General features: G+C 34.2%; 1 protein-coding gene across 5 annotated transcripts in view; it reads right to left on the bottom strand.

Moving 5' to 3' along the window:
- The window catches only part of CSNK1G3 (casein kinase 1 gamma 3), a 107,485-nt gene that overhangs the window by 19,590 nt on the left and 68,142 nt on the right, over positions 1 to 19,753 (bottom strand). For 2 of the 5 annotated variants that reach the window (XM_028103558.2, XM_028103560.2), the window contains exons 7-10: positions 9,258 to 9,343; positions 9,051 to 9,135; positions 7,075 to 7,223; positions 5,579 to 5,674 (exon numbers count right to left, since the gene is read on the bottom strand). In XM_028103558.2, coding sequence (XP_027959359.1) covers positions 5,579 to 5,674; positions 7,075 to 7,223; positions 9,051 to 9,135; positions 9,258 to 9,343 — 416 coding nt within the window. Of the gene's footprint in view, positions 1 to 1,730; positions 1,827 to 5,578; positions 5,675 to 7,074; positions 7,224 to 9,050; positions 9,136 to 9,257; positions 9,344 to 19,753 lie in introns of all 5 variants that reach the window. The other 3 variants (XM_028103559.2, XM_028103561.2, XM_028103562.2) reach the window with 2 other exon arrangements.

Here is a 19,753-nt window from a genome sequence, read left to right as displayed (position 1 = left end):
GTCTGTCATGTCAGGTTAGTTAATGGTGTAAAATATATTCAGGAAGTCAATGAAAATAGTGTAAAATTTTTTGTTTTACTTATGTATTACTAAAATTCTAGTAAGTAAAAATGATCATGTATTGAATATTAGGATGAAGCCAGATGTAGTCTCCGAAGGCAGAGCAGCTTTAAAGAGATGGTGAGAGAAGAGAGGAGTGGAAATGTCTCTTGGGGAACATATGAAAAAAGAGAACATACAGTACTAGAGTGATGAGCCAATAATCAAACTCATTCACCCTGTGATAGTCTGGAGATCCCATGAGCTACCACTGCGAATCCCACAGAGTAAGAAGAAACTAAGAAAATAACACATTTGTGATAATGGTGCAGATGGGAGAGCTTTCTAATAGTGTTGTAACTGTTGCAGATATCCCTGAACACTGAGCAAGACACCTGCTATTGTAACATACAACACTTAGAAACGTGTAAACGTATACAGACACACACACCATCCAGTCTGTGCTAGGAAACTAAATATAATTTGCTCTATTAACTTTTCCAAAGCCATAAATTGGAGTCATAAAAATTTTTTTACAATTCAGGCACCCTTGCCTCTAAGTCCTCATCAAATACCTCTGTTACACAGGACTGAAAGGTCCACAGACTACAAAGTCCTATAAAAATATTTGATTACATACTTTAAATGACCTCTAAAATTTAATGGTGAGAAAAACATGAGAACTTATAAGATTTAATCAAGAACTGACTTTTAGAATTCAAATCAAGAAAGAATAAAATCCAGAGCCGGGATCCAACAGACTAAATATATCTACATATTCACCAAGAAAAATGCAAATTTGGTAAAACATAATGGAAAATTAGTCAAGTGGAAATATGTGGAGAAAAAAATCAAAACTTTTAAAGAAAGTTCTAAATTGAAATGGATGGAGATAACATTTATTATCTCAATTATTTTAAACCAGCATTTAAATTACCTTAAATTAGCATTTTAAAAGAAATAAGAGACTTGGTAACCTTCCCCTTTCTACATTCACATAAAAGATGAAAATTTAGGGGGCATGGGAAGGCAAGATAAAGTATTCTAAGGGTACAGAGAAGGAAGGAGGAATGAACACTTCAAAAAAATAAAGGACTGCTTTAAATTTTTAGAAATAGCCAGAAAATTGAGGGGAGTATTTAATAAATACTTGTTCTTGAAATTATTTTCTCCATCTGGTATTTTCTAGAAACAAAATATACCATTATAACAATTGGGGTCATGTTTATTTGAGCAATTAATCAGAAAGTATTTTCTGAGTACTAAGGATAAAAAATTTCCTATCTATTTAATTGACTGAAGTTTAAAGAAGGAATGATTGATGAAAGGGAAAAGTTGTAAAAGTGTTCTATTACTTACAGCATTAAAAAAGTCTGAACTTATTACTGAAAAATCAAGCTTAACACATATTTCAAGTAATACAGTTTGTTTTTCTAACCTGTTGTGAGTATGACTTAACTTAAATACTGTTGCATATACTTGCAAAAATGAACAAAGGCAAAATCATAGTATCCCTGGTGGTCTTCCTAGACCATGTTAATTTTACTCTTTGGTTAAATACAAAGGAAGAGAATTATGGAGAGTTCAGCAACAAGTTTTTCATTAGGATATGAAGTCATGCCATGAGTTCCAAAAAAGGGTTAGTTGTATAAATTTGGGAAATAATCACTCATGCAAAAATCAGAAAATACCTGTACCGAGCCACCATGTCTGTCTGCTGCAAGGTGAGCTCTCAAATGGTGGGGATTTGCCTGCTGGGAGTCCCAAGCTGCCCTGTGGTCTGCCGACTGCCATTTATTTAATGCATGTGGCATGCATGGAAGAAGAAAAACCCAATATGTTAAACATCTCATCCTTATAATATAGAAAACAAACGTATAAAAGGAAATTTAAAATACCCTGGCTATTCTGAATCACAGATGCAGTTATCTTTGCATACTGGATGTGGAGAGGTTTTCGTCACATGGCTACCATTAGGTAATGATCAACCACAAAAATAAAACAGAACCATAGAATTTAGAAGTGAAAGGGCTTTAGATATCATACGCTCCACCCTCCAATTTTATAAATGAAGTTAACAAAGAACAAGGGAAGTAAAAATGATGTGCCCAGGAAAGCATTCCAAATAAATCACCAAAGTACTAAAATGCCATCTACTATATTTTCTTACAGTAGAGGTCCCCCTTGGTTTTCTGATGAGGAACTACTTCTAGCAAGGTTTAAACAAAAATAGTCTTTAAACAGCTGTACTTAGATCCTAGAAAACTTTTCTCTCTTGCTTAAGTACCATGTTTCTGATTGTGAGGTCAATATGAGAAAACAGAAAGTCCTTTAAAAAGTGACAGGTGTTATACAGAAGAACACTATGAGGATATGACAAGCAATTTTTTTTTTATTAAGTGACAATCCTACTTTATATGAATCCCTTTGCTTCCCTGATCTCCTTTTATCTGGTTCAAATTAAGGAACCCATTCCCATGATAGGCTGATAATTCTTGATGCTTTTATAGGACTTGGCAAATTGGCATGGCAATAACCACAAACTAATAATAATCTACTAGCAGAATTAGGAGTAGCTGCTTTGTAGGGGTCAGTTTTTAGGTTTCAGGAAAATGTGGACAGCATTAATAAAAAGAAGGAATACAATCTTTAAGATTGTTTTACATGTTTGGTTCTGCATTAGCTGCTTTGCATGTGCTATCCCATTTTGAGAGAGACAATATCATCCTCACCTCAATGATGAAGAGGCTTGAGACTAAACACTGACTAAGGTCAAAGACATTGCAAGTACAGCAGGGATTCAAACTCAAGAGCCAACTGCTCTGCCAGTAGTACTAACTAGCTCCTTAATACAATGACATACATTTAAAGTCTTTGGTGCTCTTTACTTTCTTTCTTTTTCAACCGAAGTCAAGAAAAACTTGCCAAAAAAAAAAAAAAACTTGCCACAAAGTGCCAAGTATATTGGGCCATTGGGAGCCTGAACCCATCAGTGGCCGGAGTAGGCCTAGGGGAGAAGAGATGTTAAGTCCAAACAGGCACAATGAATAAATGTTCTGGCACTAAGCTTCCCAAATTAAACTGTACAATGCAAAATTACGTAAGAAGTATGAAGCATCATGAAGTCTATCATCACAGCAATTACGACAGTTCTAGGTCTTTTCGTTAAACCCTCCGTGTTCAGGACCAGAATTTAGCAGGTGTGTAGCTTAAACTAAGATAAATTAGAGGAGATTAAATCTAAAGAAGATGAAAGAATGAAAATGGTGCTAAAATGGAGATAAACACCTAAATACTGCCTAGAGCGACAGGTAACATGTAAGGGTCATGGACCTCTTTAAGAAGATAACTCCCCAGCCTCTCCTCAGAACCAATCGTGACAGGCATCTAACACCTTCCCTGAGATGTCACGGGATCCTGAACTTCAACAACCAACTCTAGGGTAAAACTGCTTACCTGGGGACACTGCAACATTTTAGTCATTTAACTAAATGTTCTTTTGCGACTGTCAATTTCAAGTTTCTCATACACCTGAAATGTTTACTGCTTCACTGATGTTTAGGAAGTTTTTGAGATATACAATTTCTCTATTATGGTGACAGTCCGCATATCCAGGTTTCAAACTTAATACATAAGCTACCCTAAAGGGTTTCCTGAAAAAACACAAAACGAAAAGCAAAAATCGACTCCCTACATTTAGTGCAACAAGGACTACACAAATAAAACATAGTTCCCACCTTCAGTGAGCTCACAATCTAGCTAGGAAGACAAGTCTGAAACACACAGAAAGTTCAACTTGAAGACATTTGAATTATAATTGAATTTAACATTTAAAGAAGAGTTTCTCATTATAGTACCTAACAGCCCAAGAGGACATCTGCAGAGAACATGAATTATTGATCTTCATCCAATTGAAAAATTAATTCTGATTTATAAAACACAAACTCCAAGTCTTCACTTTAGAGCCATTTCTTTCTATATGCAGCATCTTACCATAGTATTCAAACTATCAACTAGTACTAATTTATATCTGAAGAAATTTATATTTAAGATCCTTTATTGTCCCAATTTTTCTAAGGCAAAATTCTAAAACTACTCTGTCTTAATTGGCTGTACTTTAAAGCTTACTATTGTTCAATATCCCCTAAATGGAGCATTTTATTTTGCTATGATTTTTATTGTGTTGTGTTCTTTCCTTTGATTTTCATCTCTTGTTTAACTCACTGGAACTCCGATGGGATAAAAGATATGAGTAAAAAAGGATAGCACATTATCCTTCCCCAGAAAGGGTTATAACTGAAAATTCTAAAGATGCTATTTAACTTCCAATTAGGAAAATGTTTTATGTCAAAGATGGATTAAATCAAGCTTCTTTTTACAAAAAAGAGAAAAGCAAGAACATCACTCAAAAATTTCAACAGCTTTCAATTACCTTACCCAGGAAATACAAATTCTTCACTCTCTATTTATCTGCTACGCCTACTGTCTGCATAGAACCTACTCTCTGCTCAAAGCAAACTGAAATGCTCACTATTCCTCAAACTACATTTTTAAACTTCTGCTTCCTATTTTACACTGTTCACCCTCCCCAAAATGCCCTTATTCTTTCATCTGTCTTTAAAAAATCCCATTCATTCTTCAGGCTCAACTCAAAAGCCACCTTCTGCATAAAATCTTTCCAGATCCCCCATATTCCAATGATCTTCCATGGCACTTTATTAATATATTTCATGTGACAGAGGTTACACTGTTTGGTAATATAGTTACTTGTGAATTTATTGTAGTAATTCTGATAACAATAACACTAGCCATGAGAGTTGAGATTTACTGAATGCTTATAGGAATTAACAGACATTATTTCTGTTTCGCAGATGAGAGAACTAAGGCTTTGAAAGATAAGAGTAATTTGTCCAAGATCAAGTCATATCCAGGTATGTCTGATTCCAGAGACTGAGTGAGCTCTTAGCCACTCATTACAAAATAGTTTCTTATAGGTTATGTTGTTTTCCTTACTTGTGCATTTCTGCAACATGCAGAATAGTAGCTTTCAGAGGGCAGAAACCCAGCAAATAATTTATTGAGCTAAATTAGACTGCAGTTAGAAAGATCAACTGCTATTATAATTTATTCCAACAAGATACCCAAACACTTGCACTCTACGAGTATCAAATATTGCTCAAAGTTTATACTAATTTATACCACTAATTAGAAATTTATCATTAAACATTTTCATGTGATTTTTAAACTAGTAAAGAGTGAACATGAGGGGGAAATGGTTTATTTGCTGTAAATCTATGCATTCTCGATCCTTGATAAGATTGTGTATATCATCTGTTTTATCTATTGAAGAAAAAAATGTATTTCAATCCTCCAAAATCTATCTACATGTGTAAATATGTGCTCCCACACACACACATACACATAGGCACACCTGTAAACCTATCATCTGGGCATGGTAAAAAACCAAATTGATTTGTAAACTGTCAGAAAGTAATACAGAAGCAAATCAAGATCTTTCATATCTGAAAGGGCAGCAAACCTGGTTTTTGGATTGTTGCATCTTATCTCTGTGTTGATGTGCTTCTCTGTTTGATGACAGAGCAGGATCTTGCTGAACTGCACCCACTGGAGTAGGCTACGGTACAAGAATTAGCATCAATACATTCTATTTCAGAAGTCGTACTCAAAATTACTTAGCTGCTTCATGGAATCAAGGAAATAATAAAAGATACTTAAAGTAAAGCCTTACAAAATGATATCATTCTTGAAATATATCACTAAAAATAAGTTAAAACAAGAGAACATAGCTACTTTTTTACATTATTTTCAAAAATGTTTAAAGACTTTATCAAGCATTCACTTTTATATCAATAAAAGACTTTCTAATGGAGTCTTTACTTTCAGGTTATTTTTTCATATCAGAAAAATGAAAGTGTATTTATTTATGTCTCTCATTTTCAAAGCTAATGTATAAACAGAATAAATCATTTTAAGAAAATAAGGAAATGATTTTTAAAATAAGCTAATAAAATGGCTTATTGTCAATATTTTGACTCAGGAGAGACTTATATAGTCAATTCACTTTGGATCTAAGAAAAATATAGATTAAACATTGAAATAAGTCAGTTGTTCAAAAATACATGAATCTGAGTTTGGTAGTTCCAAATATGGACAAAAATTCGCCAACAGCAAGTCACAATTAAAGAAAGTTTTGTAAGACATTCTAACTTATTAAAAAAAATAGTGAGAATAAATATTTTAAAAGTTGTCTCTTCAAAGAATTTCATGATGTGTCCCTTTAAGTGATGAGCACCAATCCTACAGTTATAGTCAAGACTAATTTTTTAAGTTACAAAAACTTAGAACAGTTTTAAAAACCCAAAACATGCTCCAATTTTTAAGTATCAGTCTATTCAAGACATAACCTAAAACTACTAGTATAATTAAAACCTATAATTTTATTTTACAAATGTTTTGAGAAATGGCTGAAATAAAACAAAGGACTAACTGATCTTTTAAAGTAACAGGATATTATACAAAAAAAAATTATTTTTTTTAAAAGATTTTATTTATTTGAGAGAGAATGAGATAGAGATTGAGCACATGAGAGGGAGAAAGAGAGAGAGTGTAAGAGGGGGGAGGGTCAGAGGGAGAAGCAAACTCCCTGCCGAGCAGGGAACCCGATGCGGGACTTGATCCCGGGACTCCAGGATCATGACCTGAGCCGAAGGCAGTTGCCCAACCAACTGAGCCACCCAGGCGCCCCAAAAATAATTATATTTGATAGTAAGAAATAAATCAGGAATGAAAAGTTGAAAATAACTCATTACTTCAAAAATCAGGGGGATCCAAATGTGGGGTTTTTATAAAATTCAAATAATTTTAGTATTATGCTGCCTAAAATGCCCAGGAAGATGAAATAAAATGAATCCTTTAAAAAAATTATTTGTCTTCAACTCTTTTCACTGAAGAAGCTGTACTATGGGAAAAAAAGTACTACAAATAATCTTTCATTATATAGCACAGAGTACTCACCAACTGTTTACCAATCCAGTCATACTCATAATCAAACATATATCCTTTTCGATCAAACAAGTCAGTAAAAAGCTTTCTTAGGTAGTCATAGTCTGGTTTTTCAAAAAAATCTAGCCTTCTTACATAACGAAGATATGTTGCCATTTCTTCTAGAAAGGAATAAAAATTATTGACTATACATCTCTATATACTCATTAATAATAAAATGATTTAAATGTCTAAAAACACAGTGTTATAAAAATATGAAAAAGTAACAAAATTCTACTGCAATTTGAAACTTTGGGAACTTAATCACAAAGAAATTAAAAAGGAGAAGGGAAGAAAAAAATAGGGTCAAGGGAGAAACAAGAGGTTTTATTTAACAAATACATTTGCTTCATTTCATTAGGAAAAGCTAAAATTTTTATTTTACATTGTTATTTTGAATAGAAACCTTGGATAGTACTAAAGATTGAATTAGCAACTTAATAAAGCATAATTACTTAAACACAAGCACCATACTCCGCTCATAAACTTAAAAATTTATTTAAAATACTAATGGGAATTGATTTATATATGAAAGCATCTGCACTAGCTTGATGGATTTCTTTTACCATCAGACATAGTCACGAACTGACCAACAGAGGATTCAAAATCCTAATTTGGGCCATGAGCAGAATTCTAACCAAACAAAATAAAGCTAAGAGATCTCAGAAATAAAACACAGCAGCAGAGTTTAATTTTTCTTCGAATTTCCAGTCATATAACAATTACTTGGTAATACATAAATTTCTCTGTGCCACTGTAATTCCCAAATGTATTAGAGATAAGTATTTTTCTTAAAGATCCTACTTTCCTAAAGGAAAAGAAAGAAAAAGCCATAAAAATCAACAGGTAAAACGGTGAGCAATTCGTAAAACAGGGTTTCACCATCAGGGCACAGGAAATCACTGTAGTGAGAAATGGAAGGTTACTCTCACGTGTTTTTCTGATTCAATTCACTGACAGTGGCCAGTGAGAACAGGATCATGCACTGCCCAACGGGCAATGAGAGTGGCACCCAGTGACCTTCCTCATGGGGTGACTCTCACTATTCCACGTTCTAGCTAATTACCTGGTTAAGTGACTCTGACACCCCCATTTTATCCTGCAGAAATGTGTATACGCTTCCTAATAACACACAGCCAAGTCTGCCTACACCTACACTGCTAGTGTCAATACATTTTTCATCTTCCAGTTCTGATGTTACAGCAAAGATGAAAAATATGTAATTAAAGTTTGCTGTCCAAGAATAACAGAAGCAAACTTGAGGAAGGGCTCCCTGAGATCATGCTGCTTGCTGCACCCCAGCAGTGATGCCCAGCAACAGACAGGAAGACGTGCGAATATTGAAGTGAGGTATGAACTCAGTCTGGGACCTCCCAGTTTGGTTCACTTTTTACTTAACAACATTAGCAACACAATATTCTTATTTCTTAATTGATTTAGGAATCTTAAGTAAATTTTTGTTGGCTTAATCTGAATTGCCAAAACTTCACATGGAAGTAAAACTATTTTTATAAAGCTCCCCAATGTAACATTAGCCAAAAAGTACTAAGGTTTGTAAGATCTTAATGTATTTTGAAAAGTAAATCAAACATCACACACCTCCTCTGAGCTTGACAATGAGACTCAAATGACTAACACTGTGCACCAAAACTTTATAGCTGGCATTTCTCAGCAAGTATTTTAACTTATTAAAAGTATGTCACTGATATTTTAGCTGATATTGGTCAACACTATCAAAAAATGGGATTTTCTTATATTAAATCCATCTTAACAGAGCAAATAAACAATTTGTCCCTGTGGTCTATGCATCAAACACTGACATCTTTTAAATCATACTTTGAACTCATTTTTTTTAAGCATGAAAAACAGTCATAAACTTGAGCAATGGAAGTTAACTGCTCTGGTTTTCTGTGTATAAACACATGTACCACTGTGGTGTTATTCATTACCTGGAAAATTTTCACATAACACTTCTATTGGTGTGGCTCGTTTTGTATCTCCAATTTTCTGATACCTCTCTTTTAATGTGTCAGCCTAAAACAGAAAGGAAAAAAAAATCTTGAGAAGGTGGTGATTTTAAAATTAACTACTTGGAAGATAGAACCTTAACATATTAGCAATTTATAAAATTCAAAAGGAAACACAAAAACAATTACCTTTAAACCTTGCCAAGGAAGACTGCCTCTCAGAAAATACATGAACATATGACCTAAAGCTTCTAAGTCATCTCTTCTACTTTGTTCTGAAACGTAAGAGAAACATCAATTTCACTTTCCTCTCCCAGTTAAGGATTTAAGAATGGAGAATTGATTTTGTTACATATAAATTAATTCCCAACGTTCAGTATATAAATATAAAATATCTAGCGCTTATAAGCCACAAATCATGTCCAGTTAAACAATGTTTTTAACATTAAAATTATTGTGCATCTTTAAAAGATGCCACTACGGTTTTTTGGGGTTTTTTGTTGTTGTTGTTGTTTTTTAAGATTCTACTGGGCACTCATTTCTCTCCTTAGATATCTACCCATAGAAATATAAAGCAAGTCAGAAGGGGTTCCATGGTCAAATACAGAGTCACTGTGTACTACAGCCCTATCTTAAAGACCCAGGATGTAACATATTAAAGGTTTAGGAAAAGTCCCAGAGATAAAAATGTTTAACTTCATTTAACCCTGCGTTTCTTGAACTTACACAAGCACACAATGTCCATCCTATATACTCTCCATTAATATTAACTGCAAGTAGGATTTTGTGTAATATATTCTTAAAAACATTTGTATTTGACACATCCCAACATTAGTAACCCCTCTGCCACCATCAAAAACATGCTGCTAGAACAAACTGCCATTTTCAAACTACTACTGTTGTTTTAGTAACAAAATGTTGTATAGCACATAAGTGAGTGACAATTACAAAGGAAAACTTGAAAAGGTACTTATATTTGCTAAGTGAAATTTTTTTCAATTTTTTTGTCACTGAAGTCAAATGCTTAAGATTTCTTACTATTTTAAAATACAAAACCTTTAACAATAAGAGGAAAAAATAGTATTTTAATTATAAATGTGTAAAATGTTTTATCCAAATGAGTCATCATCATACTACCTAAGCAGTACTGAATGCTTTTGAAAAAGCAAACTTTTCAAAGCATGGCTCTCAACTAGCATGAACGGGACAGAAAAGGTTTTAATTTTTACTATGTAATCTCATTCCACAACTGTCTTCTGTAACACTTGCTACTATATATATATATATATATATATATATATATATATATATAGTGTTATTATCTGGTCTTTATCTAGCCTCCCACCAGACAGCAGATTACAGGACAGCAGATGTCTCTTGGCTCATTATCCCCAGGATCAAGTATTATGGTTGCCACAGAGCAGGCACTCAACACAGACTGTTTAAATATAAAAATGAATATCTGAAAATACATAATACTAGGTATGTGTCCCTTTCCTACAAGCAAACAAAGATACCCAGAAGAAAATGCATTGAATTGTTAGGAATTAGGTTTATGAGATTGGACGATTAGACAGGACATTCCAACCTTCTCATTTCATATACTCAAAACTGCAGTATAATGGCAAATTTTTTTCTTTTTTGCTTCTATTTTCTATTATAACAATGTAAGCATAGGCTATTAAAAACAGAAAACTTCCAAATAAATAAAATAGACTCAAGGTCTTTTTAAAGCCATTAGTAAAAGTGGGGATATGAATAACATGAGAAAAATGAGTAATGTATTTTATACATACAATTTGACTTTATTAGATCTTGGGAACCTTAGGAATAAAGAGTCATGCAAAGAAAAAAAAATTATTTCTGAAGTCCCACTAAGAATCAGAATCACCTCTGAAACTTTTAAATGCCTCAAATGAGCAGGCCTAATGCTGGAGACTGATTCCTTAAGTATGACATGAGCTAGAAGAATGTGCATTTTAAAAAAGCTTAACAGATGATTCTGAAATACAGCCAGAGTTAAAAAGCCCTAAAAAAGAAACTCCTCTTATTGAAGTATACTTTACACATAATAAAATACACCCATTATAAGGGTACAGTTTGAAAAATTTTAACAATGTACACCTAAGTACCACCACAATCAACAACTATTTCCAACACTCCAAAAAGTTCCCTTATGGCCCATTGCCTGTTATTCTCCCCTCCCCTGGCCTCAAAACAACCACTTATCTGCTTTCTGTCAGGCTACATTAAATCTGATTTTTTATAGCATTTCATATGATAAGCACAGTATAGTATGGACCCTTGGGTCCAAATTCTTTCACTCAACATAATCTTTTTATGTTGTTGTGTGCATTGGTAGTTCATTACTTTTTATTGCTGAGTAGTATACTACAATATATTTATATATTCACCAACTGATGGGTCATGAGTAACTTCCAGTCTGGGGCTATTGTGAATAAAGCTTTTACGAACATTCTCGTACAAGTCTGTGTGTGGACATATGTTTCCATTTCTCTTGTGTAAATTTTTAGGAGGAGGATTACTGCCTCATATGGAAGTGTAGATTTTACTTTTTAAGACACTTCTATACTGTTTTCCAAAGGGTTTGTCCCATTTTATATTTCCATCAGCAATGTATGAGAATTCCAGTTGATGTAGTGTCCATCCCACATTTAGCATGGTCACTCTTTTGTATTTCAGCCCTGCTAGTGACTGTGAGGTATTAGCTCACTGTGATTTAATTTGAATTTCACCAGTGACTAATATTTTTGAACACGGTTTCAACTGTGTTATTGCTTATTCATACATCTTTTTGTGAAGTGTCTATTTAAATATTTTGCTCATTTTTTTAAGTTGTACTATGTGTCTTGTTATAAAGTTGTAAGAGTTGTTTATGTATTCTGGATACAAGTGGTTGTCAGATATAAGTGGGGCATCTGAGTGGCTCAGTCGTTAAGCGTCCGCCTTCAGCTCAGGTCATGACCCCAGGGTCCTGGGATCGAGCCCCGCATCGGGCTCCCTGTTCCGCGGGAAGCCTGCTTCTCCCTCTCCCACTCCCCCTGCTTGTGTTCCTTCTCTCACTTTATCTCTGTCAAGTAAATAAATAAAATCTTTAAAAAAAAAAAAAAAACAAGTGGTTGTCAGATATAAGTTTTGCAAACACGTTCACCCACACTGTAGCTTGCTTTCTTAATAGTATCTTTCAAAGAACAGAAGTTCACATCTTGATGAAGCCCTACTTATCAGGGCTTTGTTGTTATTTGCTTATGCTTTTTTATGTCCTATCTGAAAACCTCTGACTAGTCTTAAGGTCGTGAAGATTTTCTATTTTTTCTTCAAGAAATTCTACAGTTTTGGTTACTAAATTTAAATCTAGGACTCATTTGAAGTAATTTTTCTTCTTTTTGTTCCATGTGGGTTAGGGTTTTAGAGTCATTTTCTTCAATACCAATACCTAGTTATTATCATATAGTTTCTTTACAATACTATCCTACCCCCCTTGAATTAATTTTGAACGCTTCTCAAAAACCAATTGAGCATCTGTGTAGGGGTCCATTTCAGGACTCTGTAATGTGACCCATTTATCTATGTCTAGGCCAATACCACCAAATATAAGAAGAAAGGAAAAAATAATGATAAATGAGGAAACCAATGAAGACAAAATAGATAATCAATTGAGAAAAGCACAAAATCAAAAGCTGGTTACATGAAAAATTCAATAAAATTAATTGTCTCACTAGGCTAAAAGAGAGAAAACACAAATTACTAGCATCAGGAGCTACAAGGGGGCACAAGGACAGATCCTACAGACATTAAAAGAATTGTAAAAAGAATATTATAAATGAACACAATGCCAGTAAATTAAACAACTCAGAAGAAATGAACAAATGTCCTGAAAGACAAATTACAAAGATGCGAATAGTTCTATACCAATTAAAGAAATTTATTTTATAATTTAAAATCTTCCCAAAATATAACCAAAGGCCCAAATGGCATCAGTGGTGAATTCTATTAAACAGTTAAGGAATGATACTAGCTCTACACAAACTCTTTCAGGAAGCAGAAGAGAAGGGAATCTTTCCCAACTCTTTTCATTAACGATGTTACCAAAGGCATTTTACAAGCAAAGGGAAGTACAGGAAAGGTTTCTCATCAAAACACTCGCAAAATCCTTCAAAAGCTAATACATGATGACTGGTTCATCCTATAAATTTAAGGTTGGTTTAACTTTCAAAAATGAATTGATGTAATTCACCATGTTAATAAAAGATATAAATCATATGATCACCTCAAAAGATACAGAAAAGGTACTTAATGAAACATAACATGCATTTATGATTTAAAAAAACACTCATTAAATAGGCAATAGAAAAAAATTTCTTTCTGACAAAGGACTTCTATAAAAAACCTACGACTAACGTAATTCTTACATGACGAAAGGTACCCCTACAATCAGAAACAAAACAAGGATGTTCACTCTCATTATTCAGTGTTGTAGTGGAAGCCCTTGTTAGTTTAAAAAAAAATTTTTTTTAAAGGTATTCAGATTGGAAATAAAGAAGTGTAACTAATTTTCTCTGCAAGACCATATGATCACATACGTGAAAAATCCTAAGTAATCTACCAAAAAACTCTATTAGAACTAGTACATGAGTTTTAGCAAGGATACAGGATACAAGGTCAATATATAAAAATCAATTGTACTTCTATGAAAGCAATCGACAACTGGAAAACAAATTTCAAAAGCAATACCATTTTCAGCAGCATCAAAAAATATGAAATACTGTAGAGATAAATTTAGAAGACTGTACGATATGCTAATACTGACCCCTCCCAAGTAGCATTCTTTGCTAAGGAGAGGAACACAATATAAAAGGCAATTGCCCTCTAAATTCAAGGTGTGGGGCTTTAGTTACCAGAGTGCCAACAAGCCATGATGATAAGGTAATCTTACCTAGATGGTTGTCTCAGAAAGCAGTATTAGTCTCAAAACCTACGCAGTATTTAAAAATTCAAGTCATAAATACAAGCTAGTAAAATAAACCACTTCTGCAACTCAGTCTGAAACGTTCCTTACCCTCATAATTCTTTTCTTTGTGTTCTTTCATCAGCTGACAAATCTGGAAGTAAATTTCACCACGCAGTGAGTAACAGAAGTCGTGAGGAAGGCTTTATCTTTGAAACACAGTAACTAAAGAATACCTCCTCAGGGCTCTGTTTCATGGGGGGGGGGGGGGTAATCTCCCAAAGGTAATCTGGCCCTTATTAAACCCTGTTTACATTTTATAAAACACTTAACTACAAAGGTCTGTTTGAAAATGGATGTTTCCCTGGAAGCCAAGAATCCCTATTATAGGAACCCTTACTATGAACAACTAAGAAATTAGAAAGTGATGATTTACTTTGCAATAGGTATCATTAAAGAATCTTTTAAATAGGTTTTCCAATAAGTTTAAAAGTTATGTAAAGAGTCAATTAAAATTTTGCTTTTTAAGAATATATGTATCACACCAAAGGAGTACGTGCACCCCAATGTTTATAGCAGCAATGTCCACAACAGTCAAACTATGGAAAGAGCCTAGATGTCCATCAACAGATGAATGGATAAGAAGATGTGGTGTATATATACAATGGAATATTATGCAGCCATCAAAAAAATCTTGCCATTTGCAACGACAAGGATGGAACTAGAGGGTATTATGCTAAGCGAAATAAGTCAATCAGAGAAAGACAAGTATCATATGGTCTCACTGATACAAGGAATTTGAGAAACAAGAGAGAGGATCATAGGGGAAGAGAGGAAAAAATGAAACAAGATGAAACCAGAGAGGGAGACAAACAATAAGAGACTCTTAATCTCAGGAAACAAACTGAGGGTTGCTGGAGTGGTGGGGGGTGGGAGGGATGGAGTGGCTGGGTGAGAGACATTGGGGACGGTATGTGCTATGGTGAGTGCTGTGAATTGTGTAAGACTGATGAATCACAGACCTGTACCTCTGAAACAAATAATACATTATATGTTAAAAAAAAAAAAAGAAGAAGAAGAAGAAGATAGTAAGAAGGGAAAAATGAAGGGGGGGAAATCGGAGGGGAAGGCAAACCATGAGAGACTATGGACTCAGAAACAAACTGAGGGTTTTAGAGGGGACAGGGGTGGGGGGATGGGTTAGCCTGGTGATGGGTTATTAAGGAGAGCACATACTGCATGGAGTACTGGGTGTTATACGCAAACAATGAATCATGGAACACTACATCAAAAAAAAAAAAAAAAGAATGTAAGTATCACATAAAATACATACAACCAGCATGGGTCAGTGTGTCATATTGATGATCATTTAAAATTCTAGCTACACTTAAAGCAACAGTAAACCCAAATAAGAAAACAAAGGCTCAGAAAGGTTAAGAGACTAGCCCAAAACTATGCACCTAAAAGAGAAAGGCAGACTTCTAAACCACATGTATGCACTTTTTTCATTTCTAAAAGCAAAGTAGAACCAATTAATCAATTAATCAAGTGTTTACTGTATACCTTCTGCAATGCTTTTCTACTCTTTGTCTCAACATTATTTTCCTTTTTTTAAAACTGACTTTATTCCTCACACAGCTAGAACTGTTTCTATTTTGACTGAATTTCAATGCAACTTTCAGAAACAAAAAAAATTCCGTTTCTCATTTACTCAAGTTTAGCTCTGTCAAAAAAAAAATCAATCAAACGCTTAGAAGCAGAAAACTTTCTAATATACACATATGTATTTGCAAAAAATAAACTCATTACTTCATTTTCCTACAAAAATGAAAAACAATGAGTCCAAAAGACATGTTTCCTGAAACTAAATACAGGCAAGACAAGAGAACTCCAAAAAACCAACAAAAAAATACCTCTCCCTGAAATCATTCTTTATATATAAACCAAAAAATAAAAAAATAAAAATTACTAAGCAAAGATTTCACTTTATATTTCCTACTAAAATGTCGACAATTAGTTTTCCCCAACACCCAACAAAAAAAAAAACTCTTCTTCATTTACATTTTTCAAAATTACATAATTAAGATGGTTTTTGTTAAATAAAAACACAAACCTATTTAGGAAAAGAAAAAGCACAATTATGCAAGACAATGTGCAGCAACAACTCACCAATCCAGACACCCTATCTGGCAATAACAAGAATGCATAAAGAAAAAAAGTTTTCTGAGCAATGGAACCTAGCACATGCATTCATCTGATTCCTAAAGAAGTCCTCCTGAAATCCAGTTCTCTTAATTTAGATAAAATCCAATAAATTTGGCTATCAAGAGAAGCAAATCAAAAGAAGAGAACAGAAAAGTACTGCCAGCAACAGTACTACACATGATAACAAATAGTATGCTACAAGACATTTAAATACAAAAAAAAAACCCTATTAAAAAATAACTACTCTCAGACTAACTTATAAACCTACAGTAATTGATACACTGTAGTACTTGTGAAAAAATAGACAAATCAATGAACAGAACAGAAAGTCAAGAAATAGACCCACATAAATATACTCACCTTGACAAATAAGCAATACAATGGAGCAAAGTTAAGTTTTTTCAACAAACAGTAGTCAAACTGGTTATCAATATGTATAAAAATGAATCTAGAGACAGATCTTACACCCGTTATAAAAATAAACCAAAATGGATCAAAGACCTGTCAAATGCAAAATTATAAAAATCCTGGAATATAACATAGAAGAAAATCTAGATGACCATGGGTTTCAAGATGACTTTTTAGATATAACACATTAGGCATGACCTTTGAAAGAAATAATTGATGAGCTGGACTTTATTAAAATTAAAACTTTTGCTCTGCTAAAGACACTGTCAAGAGAATAAAAAGATAAGTCACAGACTAGGAGAAAATATTTGCAAAAGACACATCTCATAAAGAACTATTATCCAAAATATACAAAGAACTCTTAAAATCAACAATAATAAAACAAACAACCTGATTAAAAATGGGCCAAAGACCTTAAAAAACACCTCACGAGAGAAGATACATAAATGACAAGTAAGCATATGAAAAGATGCTACACATCCTATGTCATCAGGAAACACAAATTAAAACAAGATAACACTACTGCGACATAATGATTTATAAGAAATATATATTTGGTCAGATGACCAGAATATATTTCTCAAGATATATTCGGTCTTTAGCCCCAGTTCTTGAAAACACTTCAGAGCCATAAAGGTGAAATGGGTGTCTTGTTACTCATGAAGGTGAATCTTGAACCCACCCAAGGTCAGCGGCTGGTTGCCAGGGATACCAACCATATGATTAGAGGGTTGGAACTTTCAGTCCCACCCCACAACCTCCAGAAAGGGAAGAGAGGCTGGAGGTTGAATTAGCCAAAGGCCAATGCATTAACCAATTATGAGTATGTAATGAAGGCCCCATAAAAACCCAAGAGGACAGCTTTTTGGCCCTTTTGGGAGAGCTTCCACACTTGGGAAACCAGAACACTTGCATATATCACCAAGCCAGGGCCCAAGCTGCACAAGGACAGAAGCTCCTTTGTTTGGAATCTCATCCTACATCTGACTGTTGATGTGTGTCCTTTATCATGACCTGTAATAAACTCGTAAACCTAAGTAAGTGCTTCCCTGAGTCTACAAAACCACTCTAGCAAATAAATTGAACTTAAGGAGGAGGTAGCTGGAGCCTCTAATCTATACCTGATCAGTGAGAAGCACAGGTAATAGCCTAGAACTTGCAAGTGTTATCTGAGGTAGGGGGTGGAGAGCAGTCTTGTAGGACGGAATCCTTAACCTTGGGATCTGATGCTATCTCCAGGAAGACAGTGTCAGAATTTAAGTTGAATTTTCAGACACACTGCTGGTGTCTGAGAAGTACTTGGTGTTGTGGAGGGGAAAAGTCCTTCTCTACACAGGAATTCATCCCAGGAATCCTAAAAGAACTACACACCTACTGGGATGGTGGAAATCTAAAATGTTAACAATCCCAAGCGCTGGCAAGAATGTGGAGCAAGAGGAGCTCTCATTCCTTGGTGGTGGGAATGCAAAATGGTATAGTCACTCTGGAAGAAAGTTTAAGGGCTTCTTACAACATATATTTACCATATGATCCAGCATTGTCCTTGGTATTTACCCAAAGGAGTTGAAAACTTATGTCCCACAAAAACCTGCACATAGATGTTTATAGCAGCCTTATTCATAATTGCCAAAACTTGGAGGCAACCAAGATGCCCTTCAGTAGGTGAATGGGTAAATAAACCGTGGTATATCCAGACAATGGAGTATTATTCAGCACTAAAAAGAAATGAGCTATCAAGCCATGGAAAAACACGGAGAAACCTTAAATGCATATAATCAAGTAAAAGAAGCCAGTCTGAAAAGGCTACATATTGTTTATTTCAAACTATATGGTTTTTGGAAAAAGCAAAACTAGGGAGACAATAAAAAGACCAGTGGTTGCCAGGAGTTTGGAAGGAGGGAGGTGGAAAGGGAGGGATAATTAGGTGGGGCATAGAGGATGCCCAGGGAAGTGAAACTCTCCTGTATAATACTATAATGGTTGATACATGTCATTATAAATGTATCCAAACCCAAAGAATGTGCAATACCAAGAGTAAACCATAAAGTAAACTATGGACTCTAGATGATAATGATGTGTCAGTGTAGATTCATCACTTGTACCAAATGTACCACTCTGGTGAGGGATGTTGATAGTGGGGGTGGTGCTGCCTGTGTTGGGGCAGGGAGTATTAGGGAAATCTCTATACGTTCGACCTAATTTTGCTATGAATCAAAAACTGTTCTAAAAAATTACATTTAAAATAGCACTACTATTTAAATGCATTTTCTCTAAACTTATTTAGATCAAGGTATACATCCTAATATGCTCCAATTAAACTTGAAGGTATCACTATATAATAGTAATCATACAAAACTTATGAAGTTGAATCATCCAGAAAATGTAAATTATGCTCATCATATTTTGTTTAAGAAAGCAAGGAATTGTGCAATTCATTTTTAAGCTGTTAAAATGTAATTATAAAATGTAAATACATGTTTTTAAACTGCTTAGAAGCTGTTTGGGAGTCTAAGAGCTGTCCTCAGGAATTTGGGCAATTAACTTAGAAATTATAAGAATCACAGCACAGAAAGAAGGCATTTTTGTAAAACCATAAATTCTATGATCCCTTCACCCTATTCAGAGAGCTTACCACTTAAAGGCTTGAAATGTTATTTTTCTATGCAACACAGATTTTTATTAACACTTACAAAGCAACTGGCAGTTTATTCCTCAAATCCTAGTCTCTTAGTTCATGAATACCCGATACTAATTTTTAAAAAAGACAATTCTAATGCTACTTAGTAAAGAGAAATGCAGAGTGTTTATTTCAAATGACTTCAACAGGAAGAGTTTTTTCATGAAAGGAAAAAAAAAGTGATCTAAAGGAAGATTATAAAATGAGGTTCAAAGCAGTTGACCCCCCCAAAAAAAGTCTTGAAAAAGATATTAAAAATAAGACACTCAAGCAGAAAGAGTTTAAAATAACATTTCAACATAATAAAGAAGGCTTCCACTACAGCAGACCACAGAAATCCACGTCACACACAGCTTTAGTAAGATTTCACCTTGAACGGTGACTTAAGAAGTTATAAGAGGTACACAAATGAATCACAACATCTGC

This window comes from Eumetopias jubatus, unplaced genomic scaffold (assembly GCF_037043125.1).
Source record: "Eumetopias jubatus isolate StellerSeaLion01/CBP00866 unplaced genomic scaffold, mEumJub1_p1.0 scaffold_5, whole genome shotgun sequence".
NCBI classification, from domain to species: domain Eukaryota; kingdom Metazoa; phylum Chordata; class Mammalia; order Carnivora; family Otariidae; genus Eumetopias; species Eumetopias jubatus.
Note: the sequence above shows the minus strand (reverse complement) of the source record. Positions and strands in the feature narration are given on the sequence as shown.